The 15,785-nt window shown below is 37.5% G+C and overlaps 1 protein-coding gene across 7 annotated transcripts in view; it reads left to right on the top strand.

The window, feature by feature from the left end:
* The window catches only part of RAB3GAP2 (RAB3 GTPase activating non-catalytic protein subunit 2), a 42,904-nt gene that overhangs the window by 24,513 nt on the left and 2,606 nt on the right, over window positions 1–15,785 (top strand). For all 7 annotated transcript variants that reach the window (XR_008436567.1, XM_053974721.1, XM_053974723.1 and 4 more), the window contains 15 exons: window positions 1,665–1,792; window positions 2,502–2,715; window positions 5,020–5,117; window positions 5,705–5,810; window positions 6,727–6,887; window positions 8,641–8,857; window positions 9,217–9,390; window positions 9,504–9,610; window positions 10,596–10,662; window positions 11,312–11,382; window positions 12,720–12,755; window positions 13,322–13,396; window positions 13,602–13,820; window positions 14,931–15,020; window positions 15,105–15,323. Coding sequence is in view for 6 of the 7 variants with exons in the window: in XM_053974721.1 (XP_053830696.1) it covers window positions 1,665–1,792; window positions 2,502–2,715; window positions 5,020–5,117; window positions 5,705–5,810; window positions 6,727–6,887; window positions 8,641–8,857; window positions 9,217–9,390; window positions 9,504–9,610; window positions 10,596–10,662; window positions 11,312–11,382; window positions 12,720–12,755; window positions 13,322–13,396; window positions 13,602–13,820; window positions 14,931–15,020; window positions 15,105–15,323 (1,982 nt within the window). In the remaining variant the exon portion in view is untranslated. The remainder of the gene's footprint in view (window positions 1–1,664; window positions 1,793–2,501; window positions 2,716–5,019; window positions 5,118–5,704; window positions 5,811–6,726; window positions 6,888–8,640; window positions 8,858–9,216; window positions 9,391–9,503; window positions 9,611–10,595; window positions 10,663–11,311; window positions 11,383–12,719; window positions 12,756–13,321; window positions 13,397–13,601; window positions 13,821–14,930; window positions 15,021–15,104; window positions 15,324–15,785) is intronic.

Consider the following 15,785-nt stretch of genomic DNA (forward strand, 5'->3'; position numbering starts at 1 on the left):
CAGGGAGACCAGGCTTGGTCTGCTTAGTTTCAGTGCTAGATATCACAGGATGTTGCTTTTCTATGTCTTTATTTAATGCAGACTACAAATAGCTTGCTGGTAAGTATGCTTGGCTAAGCTTGCTCTGTGCCTAGTAACTTGTGATTATATTTTTAAAAAAACCCAACAAAACAAACTCAAAAAGAACTGGTCTGGGTACTTGTGTCCTGTTGAATCTTCCTTTAGAAAGCAGGTTCATAGGCTTTTGCCTATAGATGTTTTAATGTATTCTCTCTCTCCAGAGAAGGAAGTGAGGATGTGGCATGATCTGTGAATTTTAATGTACTTGAAGCACAAAATCTTTATCACTGAGAATCTGAGCTGCAACCACATCTAGTATCTTTTTTTTTGGTAAACTTCGCTGAAACTTACCAAATACTTCAAGTTTTGGTAGGGATTTCAGAGCTTATGTCAGGAATTGCCATTGCCAATTCAAAATCTTGTTGCTGAAAAATCAAAGAAATCTCTCCTTCATTTCTATCAGTGGTAGTTTCTTTTTATGGTTTTCTTGAAGTACATAGAGGAGATTGAGACCTTCACACATGCAGTTCTCTACCTAAATTCTCTCTCTCATTCTAATTCAATAGCATTATCCATTTCAGTTAGAACTCCTAAAACATCTAAAGGAAAACAGAAACATGACTTTTAATTCTGAAGAGAGATTGATATTTCCTAAGGCCTGTGTATTTGTGCATTTTCATCATTAATCTCTTGTCAAACATAACATTATTTCCCCACAGTCACAATATACAGCAAATTTGACTGATGTTCCAGCCTTCTAATTTCACAAGAGTAGTGTTATATTTCTCCACTTCTGTCTAGTAGGTAAAAGATAATATGAAGCAGATCCTGGGCTTTGTGAATGCTGTGGTTGTGAGTTCAAAGTCAAATGGTTCTGTGACAAGTTCTCCATGTTTTTCTCTTATTTTGGTAGTATTTTAATAGCAATGTATCAAAAGTATTTAAGGGTTTGTAAATGAAAATCATGTTTAGAAGCAGCTTCAGGTGAAACTTATGTATTCAGTGGAATCTTTTGTATAGAAACGTCATTTTAGGATCTCTCAGAAAAGCTTTCAAGACTAATAAGATGAAATAAAAGGGGTTTTTTTGGCCATGTTGGTGTTAGTTTCCTATGTTATTTGCTTTAATTGTTACTGGAATTCGAATGTCAATAGATACATGAAATTTCTGAGACTAAGATAACAAAAATACAGAAGGCAGTGTCTTGCTGAGGTGATCAAGCCTTCTTCAGATGAGGGGAATATGCTTGAAGTGTCAGAATGAATAAAATATTATAGTTTGTTATTCTTGATGAAAGAAAATAGGAACTGTATTTCAGTTTTTGACAGTCTGTGGTTTGGCCTTAAACCAGGAGAAAACAATAGATTTGTCTTTGTTCAGTTTCATGTTGTCAACCTCCAGTTTTAAAACAAGCTTCATAGCTTTCTTTAATACCTCTTGTAAAAATAATTCTTATTTTAAGCTGCTCTGAATTGAATGTAATGAGTGCAAACAGCCATGCATCAAAAATTACAGTGAGTTTCAGAAATCCTCCAGTTCTGTGTGTATGTTTCATTATTCTAGGCTACATGTTCAAGTTCAAATGCAGTTTTATTTCTCCTCAGAGCTGGAGTGTGTGGATGAAGGACTGCTGCAGTTCTGTGCAAACAAGTTAAAGCTGTTACATCTTTATGAACTGGTTAGTAAACAAAATTCCCAGAGCATACAGAAAGAGACTTCACCTTCAGATAATGTGAGTAAATTGAAAATTCTGTTGTCTTTTAAATTCAAGTGATGATTTATGCATAAGAATAGGTTTTCAAAGCCTCAGATAAAGTAAGTAGGTAAGCAAGTTACCCCTTTTGGTGGCCTGCAGCTTTTAATGAAGTAATTACTTATAATACCCCTCCAGCCTCATACAAGTGTCCGGTAATTCATCTACCTAAAATTCTTTAAGAGACACAAAGTTGAGATACAAGTGAAAATAAAACCACAGTCTCCTGTTTTCAGTCGTTTATTCAAAGTATGTAGTGTGTTCTTCACTTTGGTTTTGGAGAGATACTTTGGGAACTGTAGAAGTCAAAAATTTTGATGCTTGCATAGCAGCATAATTTGGCTTGCTTTTGCTATAATTTGTAAAGCTGCTTATATATTTACAAAACCATACTGGTATTTTATAGGCTTGTTTACTTGATGGATGATTGTTATGCTATGGGCAGAATCTAAAATGGGAAATGCATCTGTTCTGGTCCTTAAAAAGGAAGCTAGACAAGCTCTTTGTTTGAGCAATGTGAATAACTGATTTGGAGATTATTTTGGCCCTTCTCAAAAATGTTTTTAGTGTTTGAAATAGAATATTTTGACTCTTTGGACTTTTTTTTCATTTTTACTATGTTTTGAAAATCATCTGCTTGCATAAGCCTTTTGTGAGATGAGATTTTTTTTTTGCTTTTGCTTTTAAGGACTTGGCTAAACTGCTTCGTCTTGAAGAAAAAGATTTTCATAGGCTTGAAACTTTACTGGAGAACTACAAGAAAGAAAATACTCAAACTACCACTCAGTTGACTGATGAGAAGGATGACATGTTGTCTGTGAAAATGTTCTTAGAATATCTAGAATATGAAAAGGATGTGATTACTGTAAAAAATATGGAAGATGGAGAATATGTGGCTTTAGGTAAGAGCTGTTGAGCTCAGTTACATTACTCAGACTGATTTTAATCTAAGATGGTATAAATATTTTAGCCCTAATTTGAGGCCTTAGCAAGCCATCTTGCCTTGAAGTAGTATGTAACTGTTCCTTTTAGACTCCTACCTGGAGTAAGAGTCTAAAAGGAGGACAAATCTTTTACATGACTGACTATTAATACAAGCTAACTGCATCTGTGGATACAATTACCCTGAAGCCATGGAACCACTGTTCATTCAGTTATTAACACCACTAAATTGCACAGTGGTAACTGGATACTTCACAGAGCAGCTGTAACCTGCAGCTTCTTTCTCAACTCTAAGAGTTGAGTTAATGGCAGGACTGACTTCAGCCTCAGAGATGGGGGAGCTGGCCAGAGGCAGCACAAGGCCATTAGGTGAGGCAACAAGGACCCCTAATTTGTGGAGTTGAGATTTTCAACGAAGTCCCTCTAAAATGTCCAATGATTTCATTTAGTCCATGGCTGTGGGCTCCATCTGTCATGGTAGTCCTCTAGGGCAGGAGAAGTGGTGTGTGGTGTTGGATTGTTGCATGCTGAAACCAGTTCTGGTTCCATCACTGCTGTGCTTGTCATGTTATAGCATCACTGCACTTTGGCAGATTCATCAAAATTAAATTGTCATTAATCTTGGTAATTTTTATTGTAATACCATTGATGTGGCATATAGCATCTGTAGTAGTGATGCCATACAATATTATATAGCAATTAACATACAATTCAAGTCATTGTGTGTTCTCATCCAGAATCAAATCCCCTTGAGGTACACATCAGAGTTCCCCAAGTCTATCCACATCCTTCAGCAAAAGCAGTTCCACAAAAGGGTTTGCTTTTGCCTGAGATAGAAGCAACATAAACTCTGTTCTCTAGCGTATTTTTATCCCTTTCTATTGTACAGTAGAGTTTTGATTGGGCAGGGGTAGTTTGATTGGCAGATCCCACAGTGCTGATCAACCAAGTGACCTTCGCTACCTCTGTATCCCAATGTTTGAATGTCCCAGCACCCACTGCATTCCATATAGCCTTTAAAAGCCCATTGCATCTTTCAGTCTTTCCAAAGGGTGGCTTCTCCCTGTTCTGTGCAGTCTGGATCAGTCCACTTGCCTGGGAGATGTGTAATGTATTCATTAAAGGGATTCCTTTCCTTCACACTTGGGAGGAGTTGCCTCTAGAGGCTGAGGATTTGTGCCCCTTTTCCAATTCTGTTGTCAATGCCCTCTTCCCTAGAAAGGGATCCTAGCTCTTTGGCTTCCTTACCCTCTCATTTCAGGCTACTGGCTCTGTTATCCCAACATAAGAACAGCTGAATGACAGTGTACTCACCTGGATTTTGGCTGAAATCTTCACTGATACCTTGCAGCTCCCTCAAGGATAGAGATTTTTTTGGTTACTGCCTTGTTTATAAATTCTTCCTCTTCTTCCTTCCTGAGCAGTGAACACCTTATTCTACTGCTTTCATGCTGGCCCTACTTTGGAGTAGCCTGCCTCATCCACCTCCTTCTCCTGTTCCTCCTACTGAGTGAGCTCACTTTCACTTCCAGTATTTCTTCTTGTGATGAGTTGTCAGTGATTTCAGTGTCAGGTTGGTTCTCTAGCTCAGCCACAGTGCTGGTTGCTGGGCTCGGACTAGCCACAGTACTTGTCACTTTGCCATCAGATCCAGAGGCCTTCTCTTCCCTCTGCCTGTACCGAGCAGTGTTGAGCAGAGTGATTATAGTTCGGCTGGAGAAGGGGGAGGTGGAGGAAGGCATTTCCCTCTGGATGGGCCCTTGGAGGAGCAAAGGTGTAATTGCGAGTTGTTCCCACTGCATGGCGCCCGAGGGCCGAAGGCAGATCAGTGTCACGACAGAGATCGTGCCATGAGCCAGCGTGACACAGTACCTGATAACCCAAACCAAACCCCCAGGGCTGATAGAGCACAACAGAGAATGTTTATAGCAATTTACACTTCACACTGCTCTGGCAGCAAATCCATCAGCATTGTGACCACTGACTATTAAAGTGATGCAATCAATGCTTATGACAAGTTTGTTTTAACATGCTCTGGTCAGATCTGTCTTTATCTCTACCCTCTGTGACCCTTGTTGGGCATCAGAAAAGACTGTTGTGGTTTAAGCTGGCAGGCAGGTGAACACCAGGTGATTCTGAATGTCACCTGTTATTTTGTACTGCACTCACTGGGACCTGATCAATAGATTGCCTTTTGTCAAAGTGTAAGGAGAGGGATTATGGTTCTAGATAACATTCGTAATGTCAACTAATTCTTGCTTCAGGCAGCTTTTTCTTCTGGAAATGTTTGTGTGGGGAGAGTTCCACAGAGGAAATGTGCCATGCACTGGAATCAGCAGGTTTTACCCCACAAACCTTATTGGTAAGATGTTTATTACATACTTCAAAACATTGATTTAATATTTTGAAAACAAAACATTGAAAGGAAAATGTCTGCATGTTGGCCTTTGGATTACTGGATTCAGGCTGTGTTCAAATACCTCCTTATTCAGTTCTTTAGTTGCTCGTATTTGCATTTCTCAGTTAAGCAATATCAAAGGAAAAAAAGAAGAAAATATTCTAGTCGAAAATGTGGGTATTCTAGTGAGAATGTCTAGAATATTCAGTAAGGACTACAAGTGTAAAATTTTCAACTATAATATTAATAACTCCTAATGCTTGCCAAGTTGAGCCTTCAAAAGGGAGTTTTCTAGACATTCTAGACCTTGAAAAGTTGTTTTCTAGAATGTCTTCCTAATTAAATGTACTGATTGTATTATTTAATTTCAATATCTGTCACAGAGAGTGCATTGTGCATATTTTTAACTTGTGGTGTTAATATAATGGTTCATGGATATAACATTTTTACTCTGTGACACATAACTTATTTGAGAAACTGTTTGCATTAGGTGTGTTGCAATATTAGAGTTTCATTTTACTGCTTCAATTCAATATTCTCTTTTTTTACAGTCACTCCTTCTCAATTTATGGCTTTCCAAGGAAAAGGATATTCTAGACAAACCAGATTCTGTCAGATGCCTTCACACTATGCTGTCACTTCTGAGCAAAATGAAAGGTGAGTTGTGCATTTAAAATACTCGAAGGCAACTTGTTATTATCAAAATTTTGCTACTCTAGCTAGAGTCTGTTATACTTTGGGTTTTCCCCCCTCACAAATTATGCAGCAAAACTTAATGCTGCATATTCATGGACTAACTAATCATACCATGTTTACACTCTGTACACTAAGTTGACACAACTCCTATTTGGCACCAGAACGTGGCTGTCCAGCTCGCTTTCCTCACATTTTTTGAATGTTTAGTCCCATCTCTTTAATTTGTGCTGACTGGCTCTCAGACATCCTTTACTTTATTGTCACTTTAGCAGCATTTGTAACTTGAGTTCTCTATAAAGTCAGTTTGCCATAATTTGGAGTAGGTTGTACATACGTTGTACGTGTGAATAAACGCTGGTTCTCCTACCTTAGACACAGCTGCTGTGGATAAATCTGTGCCAGGTTCCCTTTTTGCCTACTTCTCCATAGAGCAGCATTATCAGATTGAAACAGGAAGCATGAATAAGCTACTGCTGCTGTCTGAGTAAATTCATGCTGCTGAACACAAGGTAGCCTGAAGGGAGACAGCTTGAGTGCATTGAATATGTGTGGCATCTTGAAATCACAAATGAATCTGTTTGCATTGTGAAGTGTAATATCCCTTAGATCTTCAAAGCATGCAGCAGGTTTGCTACCTAGTGATTCAGATCTATTGTCTGTTTGCTACAAATGAGTTTTGAGAATGAGTAATTCACATTCTGTTTTAAACTTGACTTGCAATCCAAGAATCCGTGTGCTAAATATCTGGAAAATAATCATGTAGAGTAATCAGAAATTGCTCTTCGTGGACAAGCTGTGTTCACAAGTGCTGGTTCCGGGGTTGGTTGCTCCTGCACAGTGACCCCAGCTGAGTTTCCCGCTCTCCCTTTGCCTCCAGTCGCTATAGACGAGTCGTGGGACACGCAGTCGGTGTCCCCCTGGTGGCAGCAGATGCGCTCGGCCTGCGTTCAGTCCGAAAGCAGCGCGGCTGCCCTGCTGTCTGCTCACGTGGGACACTCTGTAACTGCAGAGATAATCGACAGCGTGACCGAGAAAAAGGTAACTCATCTCACACCTCCTCTTCTCTTCTAGTTACTGTATGGCTTCCCTGCATCTGTCCTGGTAACAGTAACATCCTCAGCATTTGTCCTCATTCCAACCTGAGTACAAGCGTGACATCCTGCAAGCCTGAAAATTTGCATTCAGATTTGAAGAACATTATGCTGAGATGAATTAATGATATGCCAGGATAATTTACTAAACATATTTAAATATGGAAACTGTACATTGAGTTTCTCTCTCAATAGCAAATGTTGTTGATGAACTTAAAGCCTACACGCTTTCCACATAAATTTGAGAAGTCCACTGAACTTTGGATGGTAAACCTGTTTTAACATAGTTGAGATTTTTTTTTAAGTATACCATTGAAATCTTGTAGTACTTATGTTACTAGCCCTTCTTAACATGATGGATGCTTGGTTTTCTTGGCAGTAAATACCTTTACCAAGTTGTGATTAAGGCTGTAAAACTGCATAAAGCATTTCAATTCAACATGGAAAACATGATTCCATTTCCAAATAGACACATCCAGGCAGATGTGTCTGAATTAGATTGGGTGGGATCTAGGTGGTGTTCAGTCTTGTAAATAGAACCAGAGCTTGGTTTGGCTTGGAAGGCACTTTAAAAATGGTGTGATTTCAGCCCCTGCTGCCCTGAGCAGGGACACCTCCCACTAGGCCAGGTTGCTCAAGAGCATCATTATCCTGGCCTTGAGCACTCCAGGGAAGGGGCATCCACAACTTCCCTGGGCAACCTGTGCCTACCACCCTCACAGTAAAGAGTTTCTTCCTAATAGCCAATCTAAACCTCCTTATTTGTCTTTAAAGCTATTCCCCCTTGTCCTGTCACTACCTGCCCTTGTAAAAAGTCCCTTTCCCATAGATTCCTTTTAGGTCCTGGAAGGCTGCAGTAAGGGCACCCTGGAGCCTTTTCTCCTCCTGGTTTAGCAATCCCAACTCTCTCAGTCCCCTAATTGTGTCTGCCTTATAAATTTTAACTAGAGAACCGGAAGTGTTTCAGTATTTTTGCACACTCACCTCAACTATTGCAATTCTGTTTATCAAAATAGTCGGTGTTGCAAAATAGAGAGTTGATAGGTTGCAACATATTATGCTTTACCTACATGCCTTCTTTGCCCCTTTTTCTTCAGTTCTGCTTTAAAAAAAAAAGTAACAGATTTATTTCCTTCAATTTTTCCCTTCCATAAATTCATGTATCTTCTCCCCCTTTTTTTCCCTACCAATCTGGAAAGATTCTTGGGTTTCCTGGCAGAGCATTTGCTGATAGACATGAGAATTATCAAAGTAATGCACAGAATTGCCATGTGGTGTGATCCATATTTCTAGGCACATGATCTATATTTTTTAATATGATAGGAAATGGAAATATAGGTGGATTAATCATATATTTGGGGAAGGTGTATATAGTGGAGGATTTAAAAATAAATATTTTTAAGGATTTCTAACTCACTTTTCACCTAAATATGAACTTAAAAATGGGACTGTAAGATGATCCTTCAGGTCCTTTTATTTCCTTTAGGCTTTTATTTAAGGATGTGTGTAACTTGTGTGAGCAGTGTGGGATGTTAATTGATCTTTGCATAACAGTTAATGCATACTTTGAAGTAAATTATTCTTTAAAATGCATTAGCTCTTGGGATATTCCTTTGAATTTTAATGCTATGCATTTTTCATGAACAAAATTATGGTGCTTTAAAATGAACAGACCTAAACCAATTCATATCTTCTGTTAGTTTTCCCAAATAATTGTAGGTTCAGACACAGAATCCTGGGAAGCACTTTCCCTTGATACTGAATATTGGAAACTTCTGCTGAAACAATTAGAAGATTGCCTGATTCTTCAAACACTACTGCACAGCAAAGTGACCAAAAGGACAAAAAGAGTTTCATCACTGCAGACTGAGCCTTTGGGCAGACTGTCTGTTAAGAAACTGCTTGAAGCTGGAAAAGGTACATTTTTTTTTCTTGGAGGGATTGTTGATTTTCTTTCTAATAGACTTCTGAGCCATCCTTACCTATTTAATGATGTACTCTGCGCTGGAAATTGTTTTGCTGGACACCATTCTTAATTCAAAAAGCAATGTAAATCATGTAGAACAGTGCTTTAAAATCGTTAAAAGCTATTACTGTAAAGACTGCATTGTAAGCTTCTGATTAGTTGATTAGGAATTTTTTTAATTGGTAGAGTATGTACCTATGTGTAATTAAAGGTAGTATTTAAAAATCCTATATTATCTCTTGTTCTTAGATTGTGAACTATAAATAATCTGCAATACCTTGACTCTACCTCTTACTTTTCAACATCCTAGGAGGTATTGCTGACACTGTAGCAAAGTGGGTTTTTAGGCAAGGCTTCAGTCCGATTATACTGAATGTGGCCCAGTACAAAAACACTACAGACAGTACTGAAGAATCCGTAGAAATGCATAATAATCTCTTTCTTGAGGAACCAGAAGCAGCTACAGGCTTGGAAAGAATCCTAGGTAAGAAAATAAATTTTTCAAATTATAGAAGTCTGCAGAGACTGTTGTTGTGAAGTAGCAGAAATTTTAGTGGGAAGAGGTCTGTCTTCTAACTTCAGATTTTGTTTTTCTAGAGCTGCTGCAAGTAGCATATCAGCAATTTCCATGTAGTCTTGAAGTGGATGTACTCCATGCTCATTGCTCTTGGGAATGTGTAGTGCAGTGGAATAAGGACCCAGAGGTAAGAAAATGTCTTTTGCAGGGGATAATGGTTAAGACCGACTTGATAGAAGGAGCTTCACAAGTTTCTGGTAGTTTATCAAAGCATCAATTAATATGACCGACTTTGAAAGCAGTTACTAGGTGCAATTTTTCTGTGATAAGTGGAAATTGAATTGAATTGAGAGTATGTCCTGAGGCTGAATGGCACCTCACTGTACATTTCTAAGCTATCAGATGCTCAATACTGGGAGTGTGGAAACTGGGTCCAGTTTGAAAAAGGTTTTTGCCTGTTTGTACTGCAGATACAAAACAGTTTCAGTACTCCAAAACAGAGGCATCTTTTTCTCTGTTCTAAATATGCTTAAACAAGTCACAGAATACTAAATTTTTTAGACTAGAACCCATTCTATTGTGGGAGGAAAGAGGGATTTCTTGAATACTGTCAGATTCCCTGGCCACTGCTGGGAGTTGTCATAAGAAAGAAAAAAATAACTTTTTTCCCTCTCCTGTCCTATAGTTTCTATAAGGGAAAATGTTGTCCTAAGTTCAGATGATGTTAAAAGTTAAATCAGAACTCCTTAGAGCTGTGCCACATCACTTGATGTAGAATAGAAGGACTCCTCTGAGATTTGTTAAAAACTTACTCCATCATAGCAAAATTGAGTAAAAAATACTCTATCAGAAATGGATTTTGTATTTGAAAAATTACTGTTGTCAGTGGAGGTGCCTTTCAGCAAAGAGTATGCAAGCAGTACTTATACTAAAAAAACCCTGAAATTACAGTTGGCTTCATGATGACTGAAACAAACTTTGCCATGCACACATGTGTTTGTCAGATACTGGTAGAGAAAATTGCAACAGCAGAATAACTTACAAGTTTTATAACTGTCAGAGTTAAAGCTTTAAGATAATCTACCTGGGCCCTTTCAGAATTAGTAATTTACATTTAAAGTAAGTTTTGAATAATGTATTAACTTGTACTTTCATTTATTTTTTTCCATAAGGAAGCATGTTTTCTCAATAGGTCTATAGATCATCTAAGATGCATCATTAATGCTCACATTCAGCATGGTAAGTACAAAGCTCTTAGTAAAAATGATCTTTGTTGAAATTGTAAAACAAATTTGGATGTTTGAGATTGGATGTTTGTTAGCTAAAGTAAATGAATGCTGTTCATAATTTTGATGGCCATTTTGTCTTAAAACACCAAACCACCCCAAAACTTTCTGCTGAAATCCACGCTTCTCTCTTCCATGGTAAAATTGAGTTTCCATCACAACTGTGAAAATAAGTTCATTAGATAAAGTTGATGTGTTCCAACTAAAAGCATTTGAAAATAAAATTGCTCTGAAATGAATTTTTACTTGTATTTAAATAGTGGAACATCAATTGCAGTCAATTACTTTTCATGCACTTCTTGATACCCTCTTTCAATGAAGATGATGACCATTTTCTTTTTTGTAGACTATTTGTGTATGCAAATAAAGTGCTGTCTTGATGTGTACTTAAAATGTTTAACCCAGTCTGCATAATAAAATATTTTAACAAGTTATTAATTGCACTTATGACTATTTGATCACCAGTGTAGTCTCCTCCTGAGAAATCTAAACTCCAAGTATAACCAAGTGAGGATAATTCACAATTACTTCTTGTTTTGTTCACCATCTTGTAAGTTCCCTTTTCTATTCACCTGGAGTTTACAAGTCTGTGATTGTTCTAGGTATTGCTCTGATGATGTGGAGTACATTCATAGTAAAAAGGCTTTCTTCTGCCACATATCTCATGGATAAGGTGAGTGCAGTGTTTTGAGGATGCTTTTGTTACTAACTGAAAAGTGAAACCAGTATTTATAAACAATTTCATTTTGGTGTTTTGTTTTAAAAAGTATTAGGAATACCTTTGATTTAACTATGCAAATCACCATTGTTTATTTTGGCTTATTATGTAGCTAACGTTTGGAAGTGATAATGAAATGCATACTTTAAAATATCAGATGTGTTGGATGGTTAACTAGAGGCAGCTGATCAACACTGGATGATGTGTCCTGAAGACTTAACTGCAGTTTTAGCTTGTAATTGCTAGATAAGAAATATTTGTGAAACAGTTTGAAATTATCTATGTATGCATATATAAAATTTTGTTAGAAAACAATGAATATCTTAAAGTGCCTGTGCCTGTTTCCTGTTAAGTTATTACCAAGGATCTACCACAAGTCCAGATTTCATATACATGAACTCTTCTTCTGCAAAATACAGAAGATGATATTGAGCACTTTTAACTATTGCTACTGTTGTAATTTAGCTTTTGTTTTAGTATGTAGCCTGTCTGCTTAGAATTTGAGTAGTCTTTTGTCCCTGCTAAGCTTCAGGTTTTTTCATGCTTATAACAATGCAGTGGGGCTGTTTACTGGAAGGCAGTTAAGGAAGAGTGCTCCTAGTAAGTGGGTAGTGACTTAAAGAATAAAACTCCAACACAAAACCTGCGAGAATTTTCTCTCCTGTCTTGTCTTCTTTCTCCTTTGCTCCTCTCATTTTCTGCCTTTGCTTTTTGTTTAGTTCTCTAAGAACTGGAGAATATTCTCTTCCCCATTCCTTTCAGCAAATAGGCTCAGTTGTGTACAATTTTAGGTGTTGCTTCTGCAAAAACCCTTTTCCAGTTTTCCTGCCTGTATTTATGCAAATCCTTCACCATAACTCTTCTACCTGAGATAACACCTGCAGGAGAGGAGAGAAAGGTTTTTATTAACTAACTGGTTTCTTCCTAATACTGTGCTTGGTGTTACAGCTTTAGTTCTGCATTCTAGAAATCATTGGGAATTTCTTAGCTGAGATTTGAATGAGGACCTTGGGGTCTTATTTCTAATCCTAGGCTTTAAGAAGGATGAACTAAATATGGGCATCAGTGATGTTCATTCCTTTACAATCTGTATCAAGTCTTTTGTTGAAAGCAAGATATGCAATGTGCTGCATCATGTAGCTGTAATTGAGCTATTTTCTCATTTTATATTGGGAAAATAGAAATAGAAAATAGAAATGAAAGGTTAAAATGTGGGTAACAGATGTCATAATGAAAATTATTTAGTTGTGATACATATTACCTTTTTTTTTTTTTTTTTTTTGAAAAAACAGGTTGGAAAAGCTCCAAAGGACAGATTATGCAGACGGGCAAGTAATACTACTTTTGTCTGAGTGGGAAGAAATAAGTAAAAATGCTTTAAATTTAATACTGGTTTGTGATTTATTTTTGAAAGTTAAAAAAAAATTGAAAATATTGTCCTAGAGAGAATGTTACACATTTTAAGAAGTATAAATTAATTTTTATCTGAAAAAGCAGATTAGAACAGTAGTATAACTTCAAATATTATAGAGGGTAGGCTTGAGACTATAAGATGACAAGTTACTATTATTTTTCATGTGTAATGTCATTAGTTAAAACTTTTTTTGGAAGACAACTGATATGATCAGAAAATTAAATTTACTAGGTGGCATTACTTGATTCAGTCTTCATTGGAGATACTGTATTGTAAATGGCTACATTTACTTTATTCCAAATTTTCCTGTTAATTCTTTGTACTTCAGTAAGTATCTGTTTACATTTAAATATAACAGGTTAAGAAACTGAGCTGAACTATGTATTTTATGTCAACAACTGTCTTCTCAGACATAAAGAGCTAATAAAAGCATGTTTCAATTACAGCTGAAACAATTTAAATCTTACTGTTTGTTACCAGGACGTAGGGATGAGTGACACAGCAATGACAGCTTTTCTTGGCTGCTGTTCAGAACTTCTGCAAACTTTGCTAGAGGTAAATTTTTCTCATTGAAAGTAAGGAACGGATGAGTGAAAATCTGTTTTTGAAGACTGTGGTTATACTAATTTCTGTCCTGTTCAGTTCAGACAAATGTTGATGATATTCTAAACAACATGAAGTTTTCTTTTTAATTTCACTGCAGAGCAGGCCAGTGTAGGAGGTTTTTAGTGTGTGACTTCTCTGGTGTGTTGCTTGGCAGGCAGATGTGAGCAGTGATGAGATGCAGGCCCCTGTGCTGGACACGGAGGATGCCTGGGTGTCGGTGGAGGGCCCGGTGTCCATCGTGGAGCTGGCCCTGGAGCAGAAGCGCATCCACTACCCGCTGGTGGAGCACCAGTTCGTGCTCTGCACCATCCTCTACGCCATCATGAGGCTCTCGCTCAAGGGTGTGAAGCCACTGTCACTGTTTGACAGCAAGGTATAGCTTAGAAAGCAGATAATGAAATACTGCCTTAATTAATACTCCCTTCCTCTTGGTATCTGGGATATTTGCTGGCTTTCACACTTTAAACAGTTGCTGCATGATTTTATGAAAGCCTTTAGTCCACTGTGGTACACTGACGAAATTGTCACCAGAATTCAGGTAGAGACTCAACCTTGGTGAGCTTCCTTATGAATAAAAGATTTGTAGTGACCTCAGTTGCATGAGGATCAGCTTTTTAATTATTAGCTGGCCTGAAAATACTCTATGGTCAGAACACTGGATGACAGGTTTTTTTGGTTGCTTTGAGAATTGCCAGACCAGTGGAAACATAAGTATTTAAAGGTCAGAAATGTTGTTAGTGTCACTGTTGTATCCATTATTGCTGATGATTATTCCAGAATTCCCAGCATCTCAAAAAGAATGAAAAACTTTTCATTTAACCCATAAAAACCACTGAAAAGTCACTGCATTTAAAATGCAATATATTACAATCAGAGCTTGATCCTGATACAAGAAATCGAGCTTTCCTCCTCTTATCATAACCACACTTTGATTCTAAGAGAATTTAAACACAAATTACACAGTCTGGTGTAGACTGTGGTTTAATTCCTGCTGTGGAGAAAATAATTTAGTGCTCTAACACTGTTCAGACTTTTTCCTTAAAGGATTTATTGGAATTTTTTAAATGCAGAATATTACTTTCCTTTTGGTGTAGGCTCTTGTCTGCAAGCTCTCATCAAGCATTTGAGTCTGATTTTAGCATTTTGCCACAGGTCAAATTCCATTGGTTTAGTATTTTTTCTTTGTTTATCTGTTAACAGAAAGCATTATACTACCTTTTGTCATTTAAGAGTGCATATTATGTCTTGAGTAAAAATCAGATCCTATTCCTGTGCCTCCATTCTTCTACATACACCTATTACTATTAGCCATCCTCTTTTTGCCTTCACTTACTCAAGGTCTCCATTTGCTCTGTGAACAAAACTGAAGATGCAGTACAAAATAAATTTAAGAAATAAGTGGGCTGCTTAGTATTGGATCAGAGTGGATTTTTGTATTGCCTATTTGTTGTATTGTTTCCCTGTCTTTGGTTCTCAATTTTAGGGCAAAAATGCATTTTTCAAAGACCTAACATCAATTCAGCTGCTACCTAGTGGGGATATGGATCCAGACGTATTATCCATACGACAGCAGGTAGGCAGAAGTTCTGTACTGAAAGTCCTTAAATGTCTGAAGTTACAGATACTCCTGAAGTAACCTCTGATTTTTGCTTCAAAGTTCTTGCTCAAAGTTGTGAGTGCAGCGGTTCAAGCACTGTGTTCGTCAGAGAAGGACAGAGAAGTCTCAGAAGAGGATCATTTTCCTTTTGAGAAGGGGAAGAATTGGCCAACTTTGGCTGCAGACCTGGCTCAGTATCTTCAGATCTCTGAGGATCTGGTCAGAAGGTATTATGTCTGTGAACTGTACAGTTATGGGATGGATCATCTTGGTGAAGAGGTAAGAACAGCTTATAACATTTTACAACACTGTCATGTATTCTAAGATTACTTTTCACTTACTTAAAATGCCTGGAAGGGTTAGGCAAGATTTATCAAGCTCAAAAAATCCCCAGGCTGAAAAGTCAGAGACTATGAAAGTACCTTTTCAGGACTAATTCCTCTATTTTTCCATTTTCCCAGCAGGAATTTGTGTAAAGCAACTAGTGGAAATGTGACAGGGAGTTACACTTACTGGTATGACTAGTATGGCCTTCTTAATTTGGCTTATTTTTAGGACAGAAAGAAAAAAAAAGGACAAAAAACCCCCTTCCCTTCCTTGAGGGGTGGTTATGTTGCTGGACTGTAAGACATCTTTTGCTCCTGCTAATCACTGTAAAGTTCTGAGTAATTCTCTGCCTTGTGCTGCTCTGAAGCTCCTAATCCTGTGCTTTGTTACAGTAACACATAATACAAGAAACAG

Source organism: Vidua macroura, chromosome 3 (genome assembly GCF_024509145.1).
Source record: "Vidua macroura isolate BioBank_ID:100142 chromosome 3, ASM2450914v1, whole genome shotgun sequence".
Classification (NCBI taxonomy): Eukaryota; Metazoa; Chordata; class Aves; order Passeriformes; family Viduidae; genus Vidua; species Vidua macroura.